General features: G+C 41.2%; 1 protein-coding gene across 1 annotated transcript in view; it reads right to left on the bottom strand.

Annotated features, from left to right (window-relative positions):
* cdh13 (cadherin 13, H-cadherin (heart)) overlaps positions 1-22,531 on the bottom strand; it is a 279,998-nt gene that overhangs the window by 128,783 nt on the left and 128,684 nt on the right. Inside the window, exons 5-6 of the mRNA XM_061677140.1 lie at positions 15,155-15,160; positions 14,900-15,052 (exon numbers count right to left, since the gene is read on the bottom strand). Coding sequence (XP_061533124.1) covers positions 14,900-15,052; positions 15,155-15,160 — 159 coding nt within the window. The remainder of the gene's footprint in view (positions 1-14,899; positions 15,053-15,154; positions 15,161-22,531) is intronic.

The raw sequence follows: 22,531 nt of genomic DNA, 5'->3' as shown, positions 1-22,531 counted from the left end.
ACGCGCTTTCCACTCAGTAACTCATTAGCGGACATACGGTATTTTCTGCACATGATATATATGCATATTTTTAATTGCTTACATGTTCCAAACAAAGATGATCAAATACTGTATGCCAGCTAAAGCATATGAAATATATAGTATATTTGGCGGCACAGTGAACATCTGGTTAGCACATGTGCCTCACAGTTCTGAGGACCCGGGTTTAAATCCGGCCTCGTCTGTGTGGAGTTTACCTGCTCTCCCCGTGCCTGCGTGGGTTTTCTCCGGGTACTATGGTTTCCTCCCACATTCCAAAAACATGCATGGTAGGTTAGTGGAAGATTCTCAATTGCCTGTTGGTATGAATGTTAGTGTCAATGGTTGTTTGTCTATGTGTGCCCTGTGACTAGCTGGCGACCAGTTCAGGGTGTACCCCGCCTCTCACCCAGCTGGGATAGGCTCCAGATACCCGTGACCCTAGTGAGGATAAGTGGGATGGAAAATGGAGGGATGAAATGGTTTTATCAATTATAATTCCCTCTTCTCATATTTCATGTTCTTCAAGTTTTTTGTTTTTTTTTGTTGGGGAAAATGATTGCCTTACATTTTTTATATTAGATTGTAGCTGAAAAGTCCATCCATCTTTCCATTTTCAACACCGCCTATCCTGTTTAGGGTCGCGGGGGCATTGGAGCCTATCCCAGCTAGCTGAAAAGTCAACAAAGCAATGATAGAGTAGGCAAGTCAAATTTTTCATTAGCATTGCACCACCTTCTCAGTCTTTCCTCTTCCAATCAGTTATGCATGACCTCACACACCCTCTCTACCATAAGTTGCCCCACTGCACAGTATCACCTTGGAAGTAAAAGGCTGTGGCACACATCCACACAAAACCTAGATAGGTTTATTGGGTGCATAGTATTTTAATGTTCATTCTGTCCCTTTTTCTTGTCCTTCTTATAAAGGAGATGTTGAATTCCAACAAGGCCAAAAAGGACGGGAGAATGTGGCAGACATCAGCATGCAGAGAATCTGACCTAGGGCATAAATAATCATAAGACTGTTCTACAGGGTGAAAAGTGATGATCTGTTGAACTGCATAGCCCGCCTTGGAGCAATGTATGGACTGTTAATGAAATATACTGTAGGTACAGTAGTATTTATTCGGAGTGCTCACTCCCATAGCAGCCAGTCAACATCAACCTTATTGATTCATGCAGTACCTTACGTGATCGACTAGTTCACTTTTTAGTCAGCTATAATAATAGAAGCAAACTTGACACGCTGGAGAGACTACGTCTCTCGGCTGGCCTTGGAACGCCTCGGGATCTCCCCGGGAGAGCTGGAGGAAGTGGCTGGGGAGCAGGAAGTATGGGCTTCACTGCTAAAGCTACTGCCCCTGCGACCCGACCTCAGTTAAGCGAAAGTAAATGGATGGATGAAGTGCTGTGGGGAAATTTTCTGGGTTTATTGTGTGTGAGTATTCAAAACAAATAAACAAACAAAAAAAAAGTAGGTAAACTGTGTTAGAAAAATGCAAGGCTCAGACTCCTTTCTTCCTTACCTCAAGTCATTCTTATAACACTGCATGCAGAACTTGAAAAATAAGGTGCTCATTACAAAACCAACATTTTGTTCAGTTTTCGCCTCCCTCTTACTGTGCCTTGAGCAGGGTACTGACAACTTCCAACAACTCCCAAATGCAACCCAGGTGCCAGAACAAGGTCTATTTCTCCAGATTGTGTCATAACTAGTAATTATTGGAAGTGTTTGCACTGACAAATGGATGTAAACGCCAATAGTTATTGTCTAAACAATTACAAACCTGAGTAGATTGATTAATTTAAATAAATTCAAATTTGATTTTATTTACATAATTCAAGCCAGACATGAATGTGAAGGACTATGGATTATGCATCTGGAAGCCTTTTCCATTGCACCCCACTGTCATCTACTCGTTTTCCATTTCGCTCAGTGTTCATCTCCCACTGTGGCATTGAAGTAGCCACCCTTTCCTCCTATTGCTGTGGAGGTGAATTCAAAGGGATGTGTCTGCCGGTTGTTTTCTCAAGATCCCTGTGAAACCGCTCGGAGGTAGCTGCTATATGAATACTACTCATCACCTCCCAAACACTCCTGTGGCTCAGTCTTTACCAGCAGCTGGTGGTGTTCCACCTTGTAGAAACCTACTTCTGCTTTTCAGAGAGTGCACAGGAGAGAGAGTTTCTCTTTCCTTTTCATTCTCAATTCCCTGCCCTGGACACAAAAAAGGGAGATTTTATTTTTCTTCACGGAGCAACTCCAGCAAAGTGAAAGATTGATATTAATATATTCTCTTTTTGACAACCGAGTATGACCAATTAATAGTTTAGCTTTCTTGTTTTTGTTTTCTTTCTCAGCAAGGTATTTTATATTAAGAAAAAAAAAATACAAAGAACTGTTGTTGGATAGTTTAGAATTTAGTGTACCGTTTCTATACCACTTGTCCTCATTAGGGTCACGGATTAGCCGGAGCCTCGATTATCAAGTGTGCGTACGCACAGACGTGTGCCTAAAGTATGTGTACGAAACTTCCCACACAGAGTGCTGGATTTATCAAGTTGGACCTCTGCATGGGGACATGAGTAAATTTCCACACAGCTCTGACCATGCATACACACAAAACCTTGTGGTACAACAGTGAAACTACAAATACAACACACTAAGTCATCCGAGTGCACACCCAGCTCCTGTCGTCCCAAGGACTGGTGGCCACAGGGACATTTTAGCGGGAGATTGGAGACGTGGCATTTTGCAACCAACACTAGGTCGAATCAGGCTGAGTTGGATGCAATAATTTTCCTGGCCCCAATTTACCCATATAGATATGACCAACAAGTCGAAATTCAACAAAGGTTTCCCAAACATATAATTGGAGCCATAGATTGTACCCAAATTTCTATAAAAGCATCATCACACAACAAATTCAGCTCCGTGAACAGGAAAGGATTTTTTATTCAATAAACGCACAAAAAATCTGCGATCCACATCGCCTGGAGGAACACACAACCCATTCATTCATTCATTCATTCTACAGAATAGCTCCGTGGATGTGCGCCTCCATGGGAGTTGCCATTGAGGATGACGGGTCCCCAATAATACAGTACTTGTAATACGGGTATAATCCAGTTAATTCAAGATTATTCTTGTCTGTGGCCCAGTTTTTTTGTTATTGAGACACGAAGCACGTGAACTCCCACTTTTTACCCTAAGTGCCCCTATGTGTGTGATGTACCCCTTTGCCCGGCCACAATATCATTTTTCAGGTAGGGAAAATATTGATCAGCACTCCCCATCACCACCACCCCTAACCGCCCCGTTGACGATTGGTTTTCGGCGGTAAAAAGTGCCCTGAAAGTAATAAAAAGTGCCCCCTGAAAGTACTGAGCCCTGTACTGTGCTCGGCCCCCTGAAAGTACTGAGCCCTGTACTGTGCTCAGACACAATAACCTTGTTTAGGAGTGGTAGATGCTGAACTACATACCCACAACTCATCACCACTATACTTCCCCTCGCTGATTGGTTTGTGGGATTCATTTATTCAATCAATTCACCCCCACCCCAACTCCCGCCCGTCGACGATTGGTTTCCGGGCCCAAATGCACTTAAAAGTGCCCCCAAAGTACTGTGGCCCCCCACTTCTAAATCTGTTCCGCCGCCCCGTTCACAATCTCTTCAAAACGACTGCATTAACATTTTACATTGAACATAATTTTACGAAAGTACAAACTCTGTTAAGAGAAATTAACAATCAAATGAAAAACATTGTCTCCAGCGATAACTGACTGTCCCTTCTTGCACAAACTAGATATTTTAACTAGACAGCATGCAATTCGTAATCTTGAAATGCTGTATGACCATCATAAACTGAAGACCCCCTGTATTAAGTAATCTTGTCAAGTCATGGAAGCTGTAGATTCATTCTAAAGTAGCACAATGATCACTTGGAGCCCAAAAAGCCATGCCATGACATCTGTGAATTCCCACACATAATTGCCACGGTGTTGAAATGAGACATACATAATGAGACCTGGTGCTGTGGAGATGAAATACTAGCTGTTTGGCGTAATCCATGTGTTAGCACCCATTTCTGAATCTTAAAATTGGAAAAGTGTATGCCTCCGTGATCCCATTTGTACTTTGAAAGCCTGTGTTTATCGTTTTGTGCCCGTTTGAAGGTCGCTAAGAATATTACAGTGACGGTAAATTATGTAAAGATGTTCATATGCTCATTAGCAAAAAGATTGCTTCTTAAGATTGTTTGTTTTATGCACAAATTTCTTTTACAAGTCTTATCTAGGTGATTCTTATCTAAAATCATTCATTCATCACATCAGCAGAAAAGATTCCAATGGACTGCAAACGAAGATAAAACTAGCTATTCTTGGGATGGGGGAGGTTGAATAAAAGATTGGGTAGCAAGTAAGAAAATGAAAAGATAGAAAAAGCATAACTCTTTCATTTAGCAGGCAATATAAAAATATATATTTTTTAAAAATCCCTCTTATAAGGGTTTTGGAATTAACACCAAGGTTCCCCTGGTGTATCGTGGCACCAAGGTATCGCTTTTGAGGTACAGAATCATATTTTGTCTCGTCATTTTGGTCATTTTGTCAGGTTGTTTGAACTCACAGTTGTTTTATGATGTTGGAGGGGCAAAATATTTTTGGTCAACGTCTGAATTGTAGAACTGCCAGGATATTTAACTTAACTCCAAATATAGGTTCTCATGTACATCAAAGCTCTTTATAGTTTATGTTTGGATTAAGTCAAGTGCTTCATGCACAGTGTAGTAAAATATAAAGGGTTCTACCTTGGGTGTGGAAGGTGACCTGATATCAAAGTTTCACAGAAATGTGCAGTTCAAGACCCCAAAAATGTATTCCTTACATTTATTAAATTATGTATTGTATTGTATCACAGTATATGTCAAATTATAATGAGAAGTGATTTATTACAACAAACTTGATTCAAACAGCTTCGAGAGCATGTCAATGTCAATGCCGATATTTAAACCTTCCTCTGACAATTGGCGACCAAATCAAAATGACTGTGCTACCCATATCGGGTCCTTACCCTAAGTACAGGTAAGTAAAATCCTGATTTGATTCATATGAGTTTGACTCCCTGTAAGTTTGACAATGCTTGAATATCCAGTGGTCCCCTTCAATTCAAATGTCTGTTTTTTGAGGTGAATGTGGCCATCAGTTAGTGAAGCAGATGATGCGGTGAGGGCTTTCATAGCTCAAAGTGATGGCCCGCCTAAGGGTCAAGATGCATAACCTCGCAGTCGGTGAATAGGCCAAATTTGCAGGATGAAGCTGAGCAATAGGCCTCTTACTGTTTAATCATGTTATCTGGGTGGATGCTGCACAGCAGTGTGTCTGCAGGGGGTCTAAGAGGATAGCACAGTAGGAGGGTGACAGCCCCTGGAGTTTGATGAACTTGACTACAAGCCAAGATTAAATGTTTGGAAGCTTTGACAAAGATGTCAAGTGCAATGTAAAGCTGAGTTTCCCTACGTGAATGCAAAGTATGACTGACTATACTATTCATAGAGCTGTTAAGGAAAAGAATAGAGAACTGAGGTGCAATTTTAGAAACAGAAATGGTGCAAAATGAATGAATAAATAAATAAATGTTAGGGTTGTAACAATTTGTTTTAGCAACGATTCAATTCGTGTCAGAATTTGTGGTTGCCGATTCGATTCGAGGATGATATCGGTTCATTTCGAACGATATGATCCAAAATGATTCAGTGGCTGGAAATCAATTCAGTCACTTTTTAGCCAAAAATACATCCAGTGTTATTGTGAAGCATTTTCTGAACAAGTCGAACGTTGTAAGTTCTCAATTCTTCTCACATTTTTTTTCGAATCGTCTTGCACAATTCAACATATTCAATTTTGTTGATAATGCTGCCCCTTTTCTTCATTTCTCGTTGCTTTTTCATTAAGTCGAGAGGAGCTTTAGATATTCTGGATGTTGTCGTCTTTCTCGTTGATGGCGCTACTTTGTGTCCAGTTTGAACAATTCCGTTTACAATTGGGCTGTTGTGTGTTGACAGATCTGTGTCTTCCAGCGTTAGATGAGCTTTAAAGCGATTAGCCGAACGTATTTGAAACACGTCGCTTCTTTCTTGAATTAAGTTTCATTTGGTAAACTTGCTCTTGAGAAGTTTCTTCCGTTCAAGTTGGCAGTTGATTTGCACTTTGACCCGAGCCAATCTGTGTTCACTTCCAATGTCAAATTTGCTTAGGGTGGTACAATCCGTAAATACCCCTTTGTCGTTGGACAGAAAGTAGTCTATGATGCTAGTGTTTCCTTTGGGGCTTATCCATGTCCACTTTATGTTCCATTTCTTGTTTAAGAACGAATTGATAATGTATAAGCCTTCTTGTTCAGTAAATTCTATTAAACGTTCTCCTCTTTCATCTCTTTATCCCATTCCGCCGGATCCTATTGATTTCTCGCCAGAATTAAGGCCAATCCTGGCGTTAAAGTCATCCATGACTGTTCGAAAATTGTGCTTCGATTGACTATAAAGATCCTCGTAAATGCTTCCACCTCATCGTCAGTGTGGCTGAGGGTCGGCGCACATATTTGTATCAATTGAAGCGAGTAACGCTTTCTAATAGAGATGGTACATGTGGCGATTGTATCGGAAAAAAAAAATTGACGCTGGCAAACTTTGGCGAAAAAAATTGGCGATACTTTTATTAAAAATGAAACCAACTCCACCATTGCATCCGCTTTCTGATCCTCTGTAATAAAATAGATGGCCATTATCGAGAGTCAACAAAGCTTCATCTTTCTGACGTATTTCACCAAGTCCAATTATATACCATTTGATGGCTTCTAGCTAATGTCGTAGCTCTTCTAATCGAGAATTGTCCTTCGCACGTTGAGCGTCCCAAAAATAAGATTTTGTGCGTTAAGCCTTTTTTGCTTCTTTTTTGCTACTTCTAAAGATTGTCCTTTCGTTTGACTTAAAATGTTTGTAGGAATAACCATATTTTGGTCGAGCATAGCCAAGTCCGCTGTCCGTAAGCAGCCATAATTAACTCGGTGATCCTTAGCACCCTCTGCCGTCAAGCTTGTCTGCCCGCTGCTGTAGGGAGAGGCTCTTTGGCCTCGGGGGAATGAGGGCCATGTTTTTTGTTGTACTGCCATGAAGAAGGAATAGGCCCTAATCTGCCATGCCGGCCCAATGCGTGTTGGCAGATTTCCCAAACTCAGTCCCGTAGTTTTACCTACAATTACGTTGGGCATTTAGGTATATATATATATATATATATATATATATATATATATATATATATATATATATATATATATATATATATATACACAAATAAAGTAATAGCCACATGTTGTCATGAGAGCATGATGACAACATTCTGGGAAAAAAAAGACTATTGCAATTATGGTTTCCACAGGTCTGTTTGCACTGCACCTACACACGACCACAGGTGTGAGTAGTGTGTATTTGTGTGTGTTTGTGTTTGTGTGTGTGTGTGCTGTGCTTTTTCCATGACCACATACAGGGACTATGTGCGTACAGTGCCTATTTCCTTGTGTGCAGGGCACCGTATTGTGAACTCTAAATAACAGCAAATTATGGACCAGTCAAGCAGAAAACAGGAGAGGGATTTCGACAAATATTTGCAGTTGCAGCAACTACAAAGGGAGTGGGCATAAAATTGCCATGTATAACAGTTGTCTATTATTGTAATTCATGAGGAATCAAAATTGAAATGTTTTCAATGCCTAATGGATGCCATATACTGTACTGGACTGTAGTCCTCTTAAAATATTAATCTAGTCATAAAAGCCAGGGCACATACTATGTAGAAATGAAAAACCATTCACACACACACACACACACACACGTATACACACACACTGTCACTGAGTGGGAAATTAACTCATGCGTCCTTCAATGTCAGGTGAGTGGACCGCTGCACCATCAGTGACATGGAATTTTCTACTTTTTAAAATTTCTATTATTATATTCACGTATTCTAGAAAGTTTTGGTGAGTGCATGGCAAGTTTTTTTTTTTTTTTTTATTGTTTACCAAATTGAATACGACAGGAATCATTCTGGTCAGCGTATGGTTCAAGCTATACTTCCAATTCTGTTGCTGCTTCATTTAGGTAAGGTGGCTTTTGTGACAAAAAGAAAGGGCAGTACATAAAACAGATTTTTTAATTGGCCCAATTCTCAGTTGATCTGTTTTTTTTAGAATTAGAAGTATAGTCTTACATGTCCAAAACAGTAAAAGTAAGTAAAGCTTCCCATTCACAATGGCATGCAATACATTATTTATATTTTATAGCTAATAAAACACTCAAAGCTGCTCTCTACAAATTCAAAAATGCAATTATGTAAAACAGATAAGAGTCAGAGGAACAACAGTCAACCTCCATAAGTATAATCTGAACATAATATGGACTTTGCTGGAAATATTGAGTAACTAAAGGTAAAAATATTCAACTGATAGCCTTTCACAAATCCTTTAAAAGTCTGGGATATTTCAGACCTCAAATTCATGTGATGGTTAAAGAGATTTTAGAAACGAGAGCCACATGATTTTTGTGAGTGCATCCTCTCACTGCATGGCATGGTTTGACAAGCGGGTGCCTCTTAGATCTGCTGTCAAAGGACATCACAAGGGAGGATGACACTTTCTTCTCAAATACCAAGCTGTAGCATGGAATATTTAAGCATCTTAAGCCTTTGCAAACTCACGCTACAATTTAAAAACTTCAATAAGTCAAATAACATACATACACACACAATCACACCTACTGTATATTGGTGTCTAAATGTGTGTGTTCTGACATTGATAGCAATGCGGGGACCGCCACCACTCTCGAACAAGCCTTAATATGGTCCGCTGGCTGTCCGTGGACTTTCCATTCCACGTCCCCATTAAGAAGGGAAAATAAAGACACGCAGCAAACGATCTCTCTGGGCGATGATGAAGCCTGTGGTGGGGAACCAAACCACGCACCCTGGCGTAACGACCTATAACCTGAGCAAAATGAAAGTTTTTGTTTGCAAAAAGTGTACAGTGGAAGAATCATAAAATGATTTGACGGCGCGTGGCCTGTTAGTGCCAGGCTTTCCACAGGTTGCTGGTAGAGTATATGACAAGCGAAATCATTGTCTGGACTGCAGGCGGCCGATAGCCGAGATTGGCCGCCACCTCATGACTGTTCACGCAGACCGCCTCGGCGTCAAGACGGCCGTGCGTCACCCGAAAGGTTCCTCACAGCGGAAAAGGGAACTAAGGTGGCTGATGAACCGTGGGAACTATGCGCACAATTTTCGTGTTTTAAAGTAAGTGCGAGCTGATTTCGCTCAAGCTTCTGCCGGAAGATTCAAAAGTAACTGATGATCTCCATTGTCCATTATCTCCAAGTTCTGTGTGGGACTTTTTTGCAGGAGATCGCTCTGGCACCATGTCCCGTACTGCCCGCTCAAGCCGGGTACTGAGGCGTTGCGTCAGGGTAGGAACAGAGTCCAATCACTCCACGCCTTCACCAGTCACCCACGACCCTGAACTGGTCGCCAGCCAATCGCAGGGCACATTCAAACAAACAACGATTCACACTCACATTCACACCTACGGGAAATTTACAGTTGTCAATTAACCTACCACTCATGTTTTTGCGATGTGGGAGGAAACCGGAGTGCCCGGAGAAAACCCACGCAGGCACGGGGAGAACATGCAAACTCCAAACAGGCAGGGCCAGGGATTGAACCCCGGTCCTCAGAACGGTGAGGCAGACGCTCCAACCAGTCATCCACCGTGCCGCTTCAGACAACCAATGTCGGTAAATACAGTACAATACAGACGCTACATCCGTAAGTGCAACTTGAACCTCTACAATGCAAAGCAAAAGCCATTTATCAACAACACCCAGAAACGGTGTGTGGGCCCGAGCTCATCTAAGATGGACTGATGCAAAGTGGAAAAGTGTTCTTTGGTCCGACGAGTCCACATTTCAAATTGTTTTTGGAAATTGTGGACGTCGTGTCCTCCGGGCCAAAGAGGAAAAAAACCATCCGGACTGTTATGGACGCAAAGTTCAAAAGTCAGCATCTGTGATGGAATGGGGCTGTGTTAGTGCCAATGGCATTGGTAATGTACACATCTGTGAAGGCACCATTAATGCTGAAAGGTACATACAGGTTTTGTAGAGACTTATGCTGCCATCCAAGCAACGTCTTTTTCATGGACGCCCCTGCCTTATTTCAGCAAGACAATGCCATACCACATTCTGCACGTGTTACAACACCGTGGCTTCGTAGTAAAAGAGTGCAGGTACGAGACTGGCCTGCCTGCAGTCCAGACCTGTTTCCCATTGAAAATGTGTGGCGCATTATGAAGCGTAATATACAACAACGAAGACCCCGGACTGTTGAACAGCTGAAGCTGTACATCGAGTAAGAATGGGAAAGAATTCCACCTACAAAGCTTCAACAATGAGTGTCCTCAGTTCCCAAACATTTATTGAATGTTGTTAAAAGAAAAGGTGATGTAACACAGTGGTAAACATGACCCTGTCCCAGCTTTTTTGGAACGTGTTGCAACCATAAAATTTTAAGTGAATGATTATTTGCTAAAAACAGTAAGGTTTATTAGTTTGAACATTAAATATATTTTCTTTGTAGTGTATTCAATTAGATATAGGTCGAACATGATTTGCAAATCATTGTATTCTGTTTTTATTTATGTGTAACACAATATAACACAATAAACTTCATTGGAATTGGGGTTGTACATTAATGAGGAAAAACATGAACTTAAATGATTTTAGCAAATGGCTGCAATATAACAAAGAGTGAAAAATTTAAGGGGGTCTGAATACTTTCCGTACCCACTGTATGTATTAGAATATGTATTGCTGGAGTTAATATGTGCTACATTTTGAACTAGATAGCATTCTCCAGGTAACTAACCACATATAATTATCGTGATCTGAATTACATAAATTCACATATTTAACTGGAAACAAGATCACTATTTATGACTTCATACTTCTTTCCTACAATGAAGCCAATTACACTTCGTATTAGCTAAATTCATCCTGACCAAAATTAAATGTAAAATCTAATACCATCTTCTTTTCTTCCCATTTTCTCGGACGATAATAATAATAAATAGATACAATTTTGACCACTTACAAATGTCAAAAAGGGAATACATTTTACATTAAATTCTCTTTAACATGGTCTCAATTGATGCCAATCTGTGTTTGTTCACCCGCAGCAAATAATAATAGCCTGTAATAGCACACCTTTTATCTTGAGTTAATCCCTCAGTGATGGCGTTCTAAAGTTAGGCTGTAATCTTCTTACATTTATTTCCAGCCTGATCTCAAAGAGCATAAGCAAACACCGATGTTAATACCATATTAAGTGGTGAAGACACCATGTGAAGAAACCACAAAGCTCAAGATGTGTTTTTACAATGCCTGACGACAGACGTTAAAGAGGAAAATGTACTTTAATATTCTTATTACAAATAGTTGGCTTTCTGGACCAAATGTACAATTAAACAACCGAGAAAAGCATTTCTTATTTGCTATTTCTGGTAATACTGTTCTGAATGTTGAGCCACAGACGTAAAAGTGGGGCTAAATCAAATGACGCAACAGTAACTTTGTCTGCCCATGACTTCCCTCATGACTTGGCGTTCCGGTGCAGTGAGGGTGTGTACTTGGAGATGTTGGTGGGAGAAAAGTCGGTTTAAACTTATGCCTGTTCAGACCACGTCCAAGTTGTGGCATAGGGTGGACCACTGGTCTATTGTGATTTTGGTTAATTTGATCGAGGCACAGGCAGACGGGATACTTCAAAACTCTGCACACATTAAGTTGCCAGCGATTATCACCATCTTATTCTGTATCTCGGGTACCTGCTCACATTGGGCCTCATTCACTAACAGCACGAACGCACAGATTTGTGTGTAAATTATGCATCCTCACGTTTGCGATTCATCAATATGTTGGTACTTGAATTTATACGTATTCTGTGAACAAATTTAGAACCTCTTCAGAACGTGTACGCATGAATAATGATCATCTTTTGAAAAAACATCTTTCATCCAAGATGCACAACGTATTAAAACGAGTCATTTATAAAAAACAATCTACCCAAGATGCACAACGTATTAAAACTACAGTCATTTGTAAAAACAATCATAATCATTTTAACCATAATAACTTAACTAATTTGCAATTGAGTTGACTAATGTCTGAAATAACCGTGAAAAAGACACTGCTCATCACTTTTACCCGTGTTCCATTCAAGTGCTTGTATGTGCATTAACTGTTTGCATGGCCGCTGGCTGTCTGCGTGCAGAATGAAGCGAAAGGGAAATGTGATCGGACCACTCGCATTTCCTCATTTATTCAAGGCTTCATGCAGTTAATCTTTCAAATCCCAATAACAATCTGATTTCTGATATATTTTTCCGTGATTTTGCATGCATAAATGTAATGTAAATTGAACGATTCGCACGCAACCCTTTGCAGCTTTTCCTGTGTAATACTTATTCCTTACTATGTATTTTAACAACATATGCAGTGTTTGTACATTCACGGCTTTCTTTTTTGCAATCTATGTATATGTATGTTTTATGACATTCTCTAATTAAACTTTGGAATGAATTAAAAATGATCAACATGATTGATGTTGATGAAACTCCGCCTGTGCGGAGTTTGCGTGTTCTCCCCGTGGCTGTGTGGGTTTTCTCCGGCCACTCCGGTTTCCTCCCACATCCCCAAAACATGCATGCTAGGTTGATTGAAGACTCTAAATTGCCCGTAGGTGTGAATGTGAGTGTGAACGGTTGTTTGTTTCGATGTGCCCTGCGATGTGTACCCCGACTCCCGCCCGAAGATAGCTTGGGTAGGCTCCGGCATCCCGCGACCCTCGTGAGGATAAGCGGTAAAGACAAAATGGATGGATGGATGGATGCATAAGACAGATGCCCTTTTATAAGGAAATAGGGGTGCATTTGCAGATCGCGAGCATGAGCTTTCCATTTAGAATGAATTGTGATTCACTCATTTATACACGGTGATGCGAAGAAAATTGGCTGGTACGCATGTCTGACTTTGAGTATACACTCAACTTGTCCGTAGAGTGAGAAGATTTCTACGCATTTATATGTGAATGATTGGCAGTGACAGAAGTCGGCCAGAACACCCCTCTCTCAGACCCACCGGCCTGCACTCGTCTATGCAATCCCCATCCATTTCTATGGTAATACCGTGTACGCGTAGATACCGTTTCAAATGTTGCTTTGTACTTATGATGATAGTTTGCAAGATTGTCTTTGTTAGTCATGATATTTACTTGTTTGAATTTTTAATCAAGTGAACTCATGAAAATCGGAAGAGTATATTAGATTGAATTTACATTTATATTCAAGCTTTCCGAGCATTTTTGCGAATATATGTTGATATTTTTAAGGGAATAGAGTACATGTATCACTAATTTGTTGAGAGAAGTGTTGGCCAACAGCTCCATCCATCCATTTTCTGTACCGCTTCTCCTCACTAGGGTCGCGGGCGTGCTGGAGCCTATCCCAGCTATCTTTGGGCAAGAGTTGAAGTACACCCTGAACTGGTCGCCAGCCAATCGCAAGGCACGTATAAACAAACAACCATTCGCACGCACATTCACACCTACGGGCAATTTAGAGTCTTCAATCAATTTAGCAGGCATGTTTTTGGGATGTGGGAGGCAACCGGAGTACCCGGAAAAAACCCACGCAGGCACGGGGAGAACATGCGAACTCCACACCGGCAGAGCCGGATTTGAACCCCGGTCCTCAGAACTGTGAGGCAGATGTGCTAACCAGCCGTTCACTGTGCCGCCTGACAAAAATCATATAATAATTAAAACCTCCAAAATCTAATAGTTAATTTAGAGCAGGGGTTGCCAACTAGCTAGCCCCCAAAGACCACATAAATCACCTGCAGATTAGATCTGGGGATGTCACCAATCCCCTTGATGGGTCCCGTGCTGGACGGGCTCGCTGACTCGCCCCCATAAACCATTTGAGTAACATGCATGGAATATGGTGTTCATTCACTAATGAGTTTGAATTACTTGTGCCGGGATCACGAATAACAACACAGGTTATATTAACATATCAACTCACAGGTTCTTACAGGTGTTTAGACACAAAAGAAGAATCCCACCGCACCTCTCGACAGTAGCACTGCCTTGTTCATTTTCCCACATCATGTCCTGCCCTTTTCTGTCTTCTCTTATCTTGTTCTCTTGGTTAGTTATTGCATGTCCTCACGATGACAAATGACTGTTGTAATGTTACTTGTGTTCAAATATCTCGACTGTCTCACTATTGTTCTGCTGTGGTTTTCACCCCAAGTCCCCTTGTCCACTCTGTCCCTCTGTCTGTCCCCTAAAGCCCTTTTCTGTCCGGCTGCGTTCTCAATAAACATCAGAATAATTGACAAAAATGTAAATAAGAAGAGGGAGTAGTTCAAACTCCTGCGTTGCACAGCAACACTGTTCCAGCACAAATGGATACAGATCCACCATTCTGCAAGGCCATTCAGCTGAACAGGACAGGTTTGAAAAAAATCAAAAATCAAAAATTGGTTCATGGTCATTCTGCGTAGGAGTAGTTGTCAGCCTTTGTTTACATTTGTCTGTATTATTTTGGCCTTCCTGCAACTTTCTCTCGGTCTTAAATGTGGTATCACAGTACACCAAATAATATTCAACATGCATCATCAACCATTTCAAAGGGGGAGGGGTCTATTGAATTTTGCTCATCTACTGTATTTGCAATATTTGAGTTTTAATTTACACAGAAGACCACTGACCTGGTATGAATCGATGACCTCTCGGTCCAGGGAGCGAGTGACTGACACGTCTCCTGTGTCTATGTCAATAGTAAAGAGACCTTTGGGGTCCTGGTCAGCACCAGGTCCTGTCAGTCGAAAAATATGGTCCCACGACTTCTCTGTTGAGATCACCTGCAGGCCAAATACACACGGCAACTCTAAGCTTTGCACATTTGTCTTTTGAGTCAAACCATTTCTTAGATTTTGATCTTACTTTTTGATAGATGTACTCACATGAGACTGCAGATTCCAGCACCATCCATGAGCAGGGCAGTCAGAAAGGGGGGGGGGGGGGGGGGGGGGGGGGGGGGGAGAAAAGGGAGGGTCAGAAGAATGTTGTGTTTACCCAGTGTAAATTGTGCGTTAGACAAGATAAAAATCATTCATTCATTCATTTTCCGTACCGCTTATCCTCACTAGGGTCGCGCGCGTGCTGGAGCCTATCGCATCTGACTCTGGGCGAGAGGCAGGTTACACCCTGAACTGGTCGCCGGCCAATCGCAGGGCACATAAAAGCAAACAACCATTCACACCTACGGACAATTTAGAGTCTTCAATTAACCTACCATGCACGTTTGTGAGATGTGGGAGGAAACCGGAGCACCCGGAGAAACGCATGCAGGAGAACTTTCAAACTCCACACAGACGAGGCCGGCATTTGAACCCCGGTCCTCAGAACTGTGAGACCGACGTGCATACCAGACGTCCACCGTGCCGCCTGACAAAAATCATATAATAAAAACCTCCAAAATCTAATAGTTAATTTAGAGCAGCGGTTACCAACTAGCTAGCCCCCAAAGACCACCTAAGTAGCCTGCAGGGCTGTTCTAAAAGTAGCTTACCAGTGATGGGACATTGTGATTCTCTAAGAATGTTGTAGAAGTCATCGTTTAAAAATTTAAACACTGGGTGAGAATTATAGAAATAAAATGACTAAACAAAATGTTGCCTTTTCAATCATTATTGATAATTCAAGTGAGAAAACACGGTCAGTCTTCGCTGAGTTGAGTGTCATTTATTTATTAATAAGAATATGTAATTAAAGGTTCCTTAAGCAAATGTGCTATTTCAGAAGTGTTTATCGGCCTTTTTACCCAAGAAGAAGCTCTGAATTTGAATTTGACCCTAGTACAGAAGGATATGAGCAATGGCAAAGAGGAAAAGTGTGATTAGAGTTGAAAAATTCATATCATGACTAGAGTGAGCAATATTTTCATGGTTCGACGTATTTTATGATATTGGTAAAACAAAAAGTTTTAGTATTCAAATTTGATATGAAAATATTAAAATCAAACATCAGCAAACGTGCAGCCAAAATTCATTTTCATGGGTGCAAGGCTCTACAAAATGACTTACGACGACAATGGGAGGTCTCCTGAAATGTTAAGTAGTTTTCCTTCATTCTATTCATTCATCCATCCATTTTCTTTTTTGCCTGTCCTTATTAGGGTCGTGGGTGAGCTGCAGCCTAGAGGAGAGGTACAGGTACACCCTGGACCCTGGGCTGGTTGACAGCCAATCACACAGCTACTTTATTTTAATTCCATGCAATTTTATGATTGATGCAATTCGTTGGTTACCTTATTTTTACATTTGACAGCTCGACATGTTAAACTTCTATTGAAAACATTGCCTTTTGGGTTGATAAAGTTTCATGGTAGTTTGAGCCTGTAATGAATGAATTCACTTTACATGATTTCCCATGGCAAAATTAATTAAAACAAGTTGGAGGTCAACCAGTGTTGCTGAAATGAGTTATGCTTAGCTTTGAATTTTCTACCAGAATAGAGGGACCGTGAATATCCAGCGTTGTTCTCAATCTCCTTCTCTACTAAATTGTACATTACACAAACTGATGTCTTCTTGATGAATATTCATGAATACTGAATTCCTGTACCCACCAATGAACACAAACAAACATCCTCTTTACCAATGTTCAGTGGTCAGTACCTTCATGCTGACGAAGGAATTCAGTGGAAAGGCAGCAAATCAAAAGAAGGATACACAGATGGCTCAGCAACAAACCCACACTGCGCCAAAAAACAAAACAAAACAAAGCAAAACGCATGCTGGTGTCAAATGAGATGTGAACGTATGACAGAGTTGACGACACGGAAACGTCAGCTGAAGCGTAAGTGAAGTGTTAGGAGAGGTTTAGCGTCATTACAAGATGCCTCAGTGGGAGACGGCACCAACTGTACAAATATTACATGTCTACACACGGAAGGATGCAGGTGGTGGCAACTAAACACACATCCGGTGACTTTGTTTGTGCTGAATATGTCTCCCACTGTGAGTGGGGGCGGTGACTGAGTGCCCCTCACCGCCATCACCTCGTACCGTGTCTATCGGCTGAAATTAATTGCGAAGCGGACATGAAAGGCAGCGGGGGTGTCATACGACGGACAAATGACAGGAAGTGAGTAGCTGTTCTGCAGAACACCGAGAATGAGCACTGCAGCGCTGTGTATCAACCGAATGACGATTTCTGGCCATGAAAGTTCTTCTGGGATACTAGCAGCGTCTGTATGTGTTTGGGTCTGTTTATATGTGAGGAAAAAAGCAATTATGGCTGCCTATATCGACTATTTTTAGAATCTACTATTCTATCGATTATTCCATTGATTAATAGAATAATCAGATACAAATATATTTTGCATTAAAACGTATTGATATTTTGTAATGACTGTTTATTAACAGATTATTGTTGTTTATTATTATTTTTTTTTAAATGATCAAACAAAACCAAATAAACAGCAATTAAGCAATACCACACGAGCGGGAGTGAAGTACTCACCGTTTTTTGGAACCAGAGCGAGTTCAAGGGTACTGATGAATGTGACGGGCTACTATTTTGATACACATTTCTAAGGCTGTTCCAGAGTCTCCTCCAAAGTAGTGAGGGGATCGATGCAAGCTGGAATGCTCCGATGAGGACATGGCGTTCTCAACAAAACAGTGTTGCGACTGAGTCGCTAATTATGAATCAGTGCTTTCTTCCTAGCACAACAAGCCCAAAGGACGACAATCGAGAGGCACCTTGCTGAAAGCCAACAAGACTGTGTGGCTGTTGCTCAGCAAAATGCCCCTTGTGGGAAAAAGTTAGAGGTTTCATTTTGTACAACACGTCCTTGTTTGTTTTTACACAACCATATAAAGGGCTTATTACGCAAACAGATTGGACCTTTTTGTCAAAAAGAACGCTCATCGATGATAACCACGTATGTTAGGAGCATGAATAAAGTTTAGAAAAATGGGACAGCTTTATGACCAGAAATGTAACTGTATATGTTTTACTGTTGTTGAACCTATATGTTTAAGCTTTTAAAGGTCCCATACCATCAAAAAATATATATTGTTCCCACTACATAATGCATAACATGGGTCTCCACAGAGGAGTTGAGCAATAAATGGCTTCAGTTTATTCATTCATTAATTTTCCGAACCACTTATCCTCACTCGGGTCGCGGGCGTGCTGGAGCCTTTCCCAGCTATCTTCGGGCGAGAGGCCGAGTACACGCTTAGCTGGTTGCCAGCCAATCGCAGGGCACATACTGTATAAACAAACAACCATTCGCACTCACATTCACCCCAACGGGCAGTTTAGAGCCTCCAATCAAGCAACCATGCATGTTTTTGGGATGTGGGAGAAAACCCACGCAGGCAACCGGGGAGAATATGCAAACCCCAGACAGGCGAGGCTGGATTTGAATCCGGGTCCTCGGAACTGCGAGGCAGATGTTCTAACCAGTCGAACACCGTGCTGCCTTCAGTTTAGCCTTCCATTTTCCAAATCACTTATCCTCACTAGGGTCGCGGGCACGCTGGAGCCTATCCCAGCTGTTTTCGGGCGAAGGCGAGGTACACCCTGAACTGGTCGCCAGCCGATGGCAGGGCACGCCTTCAGTTTATTTCAGAGAAATTTTCAAGCAAAATGTTTAATGCAAAGTCCATTCATAATGTTGTTTTCACGTGTAAAAGTTGTGTAATTATGAGCTGTGAGTCTCCTGATTACTTTTCTTCCCAAATTGTAATCATTTTTCCGCAATACTGAAGATGTCATCAAAGAGTTTAATTGATATTTTATATTAAAATCAGAATAATGTATTGTGCAAGTCTGACGCGTGCATTCTGGATAAAATTACACGTTTATTGTCAACCTTGTCTGGTACAACCCTGAAAGTTGAACACTCCTGAAATGAAAAAATTCAGACAAAAATGTTCTGGGAAAATATCCCTGTAAAGTTACACAAAAGTTTCCAAAGTTCTTAATGCTTCAAGAGATGTCAGAGTACACAAAGACCTCAGGCCAGTGAGCGTCAAAGGATTAAATGGAAGTTTTTCTTCTTGGACTCTTTGCCCCAAGTGTCATCACTTGTGATTGAGGTTCATGTAAAGTTTTTTCTGTTTATTATTAATGTTTAGATTTGAATATAAAATGTGACACAATTATTATTACACTTACACTTGTGTGTGTCAATTGCAAATGGGTTAATTACATTCATAAATGTTTCATTATGCTGACAGTGGAACTGATTATTTCAATTGAGATTATTTTCTTGGGAATTATTATTTCAAAATACTCCTAAAATCGGAGGCTGACTGGCGGTCTGGAACAAACAAAACTTTCAGCTCTTGACCTCCAGAGTAATGGTGACCGGCTCAATTTCACCATTTGGCAAGTCTCTTTTCTTCTCCACTTAAATGGTAATCGGTGTGGTGACCTAAGCAATGGAAATGTGCATTTGATCGCCAAAGGAAATACATGTTTACGCACCAACCAATAACATTTTCTTTAGCTGTTTAGCAGAACATGGAGCGGCATATGTAGAACCACATAACATTTTAAAAGGTAAAAACAATAAAACATGGATTTATGAGCAGTCATATAGGGTAGAGCTGATATAAAAGTTAGCTTTTTTGCCTGGAGCCACGGAGAAAGGTAATGGCTCTCTGCATTGGCTTGGTAACGGAAGAAGGTAAGGAAAACAGAGGCCTACATTAGGTCAGCGTCTATTCTGGAGTTCTCACCTGACAAATCTGTTTTTTATTGCTTTGCCTGGTTTTAAGCTCCTTTCATCATATTGCATATCACCACCTGCTCCATTTGTCCTGCAGTCCAGGCAGGATTTGAAATTTGCATCTGCAAATAAACATGACTCATAGCCTAAAAAAAAAAAAAAAAAAAAAAAGAAACGATTAAAAGAAACTAATGAGCTGAGGGTGTGGGTAGCGGGGGCCGGGATGGTGATGGCAGGCAGGGGATAGGACTTTTTGTTTCATCTTGCAGAGACAATTAAGCAAATAATTTTGAATCAATGATAAACCCAGAAGCCGCTTACGTTATGATGCTGTAATATTCCTCAATACAATGTGCCTGTTCTGTGTTCAGAAGATACAGCATGTGTGTTGTTGAATGCCAGTTGCGTTGAAAGTACAAACAAAACGAAAAGTGCATGTGGGGAGAGAAAATTAAACCAAGCAAACGTACGACCTGTTGGACAGGAGACAGGCTGAGGGGAGGATCAAACCAGGATGCAAAGAGTGCTGAAACAATGAATGCTACAGAGGACATATTTATTCGGTTTTATATTTTACCTGGGGCTCTGAGCAAACTACTATATCACTCTCACAGACATCTTTTTGTGGTGATGTCACACAAACAATAGCTTGACATCGCATGTTGGTATTTCATAGCGGATGTTTCATTTTGATTTGCATTGCGTGAGTGGACGTGTGTTTATCCAAGTAAAACTGAGGATCTTACTTCCAAACCAAATTTGGCAGCGAGAGAAAGCAACTGGCCAAGGATGGAAAAAATACTGCATGTTGCAACAGAACCCAGCAGAGTATAAACCAATATCTTTGCATATTGAGAAAAAAGACACCATTCACCCTCTCCAAATCTGCCCACTGGTCCAATGTCTGAGCTGTATATTCTACGCTTTATTATTTGTCAAGATTAAATGCTGTGGCTATGACAATGATGCACAATGTATTCACGGTTCGACATTTGCATATTTGCCTGTACGCAGATTTACTTGGGGCTATTTGCTAGAAATCTCGCATGTGTGCAATTTTCTGTCATGTCAAAAGTCAGAAAATTTTATTGTTATTGTTTGTGTAGGATGTTCTCCCCGTGCCTGTGTGGGTTTTCTCCGGGCACTCCGGTTTCCTCCCACATCCCAAAAACATGCATGGTAGGTTAATTGACAACTCTAAATTGCCCGTAGATGTGAATGTGAGTGCAAATGGTTGTTTGTTTGTATGTGCCCTGCGATTGGCTGGCAACCTGTTCAGGGTGTACCGCGCGTCCTGCCCGATGACAGCTGGGATGGGCTCCAGCACACCCGCGACCCGCGTGAGGAGAAGCGGCTCAGAAAATGGATGGATATTTATATGGATGGATGGCACTTTACATTTAAACAATTAAGATCCTACAATATTATAATGTTGTTTAAGCGGCTCAGAAAATGGATGGTTGGATGGATGTTTGTCATATTTTCATGGCAAAATACTGTCGAAACTACGTACGTGTTGCTATTGTACCCTACTTCCTTGGAACACAGTAAACATGTCACCTTTGAATAAAAGAAGAAACAATGGAAAATACAGTTCTTGACAAACAAGCCTAATTAAAACATCTGAGGTAATGATAATTATTTCACCCGATCACTGTCCCCCGGGTTGAGAGTCGAGTACAACAAGAGCCTGGCTAATTGCCCAGGCCGCTGGTGGAGCGTTCGGCAACCTGTTTTATCAGGATTCCGAGGAGTGGCGCCTTGCACCACGCGAGGTGTAGTCCGTTACGCTTGCTCGCTCTACTGTGCAAGCTATCTCCAAACTCTATAAATGCTTTGAACACTCTTCAAACTCTAGTATCCTTTATAAACTATACACTATCGAAAACTGAAAGCTCATTGACAATGACTTCTTGTTGCCTTGAGTTGTGAATAAAAGCTTGCTTTTGCAGTCAAATTGCATCCTTTCAGGCACAATATGACTGAGTGCAAGCACTGAACTCACACCTAAAAGCAACAAGCTACTAACTGATTGAATGAACCTACAACAAACAAGAACGTGAGGTAGTGTTGGGAAGACATCGCAACCGCGTTTGCCATGCAGGTCATCATTACAAGACAATGCTTTGTGTAAGCCTTTTACTGTAATGTACTGTATTTTTAAGGCTACAGAAATGTTTCCAAGCATTTGAAATGCTATCAGTGTTTTGGAATCGTAGTTTGTGGTAAATGTATTGTTTAAAATTTCAGTATAGGCAATTATAATCAGTCTTAGTTAGAGCTTTCAATGACATGAGGCACATTAAGCCGCAATTGCGGTTTCTGTAATCTGTAGTTTTTTACAGGAGCAGGTGACTGGCCCACTGCCCAACCCCACCACCTGGTATTCCTAGGTGGTCTCCCATCCAAGTATTGGATCCATCCATGACCGACCCTTCTTAGCTTCCGAGATCGGACGAGATCTGGCAGCATGCGGGGATGGGGCCAATCTCTTTTAGGGGAGCAGCAATTATTCATGGCGATTCGCTGGGGTCCACTATGGCGTTTATATGAACATAAAAGCCCCAGCATTCAGTACAGTGGAGCCTCT

This window comes from Phycodurus eques, chromosome 5 (genome assembly GCF_024500275.1).
Source record: "Phycodurus eques isolate BA_2022a chromosome 5, UOR_Pequ_1.1, whole genome shotgun sequence".
NCBI classification, from domain to species: Eukaryota; Metazoa; Chordata; class Actinopteri; order Syngnathiformes; family Syngnathidae; genus Phycodurus; species Phycodurus eques.
Note: the sequence above shows the minus strand (reverse complement) of the source record. Positions and strands in the feature narration are given on the sequence as shown.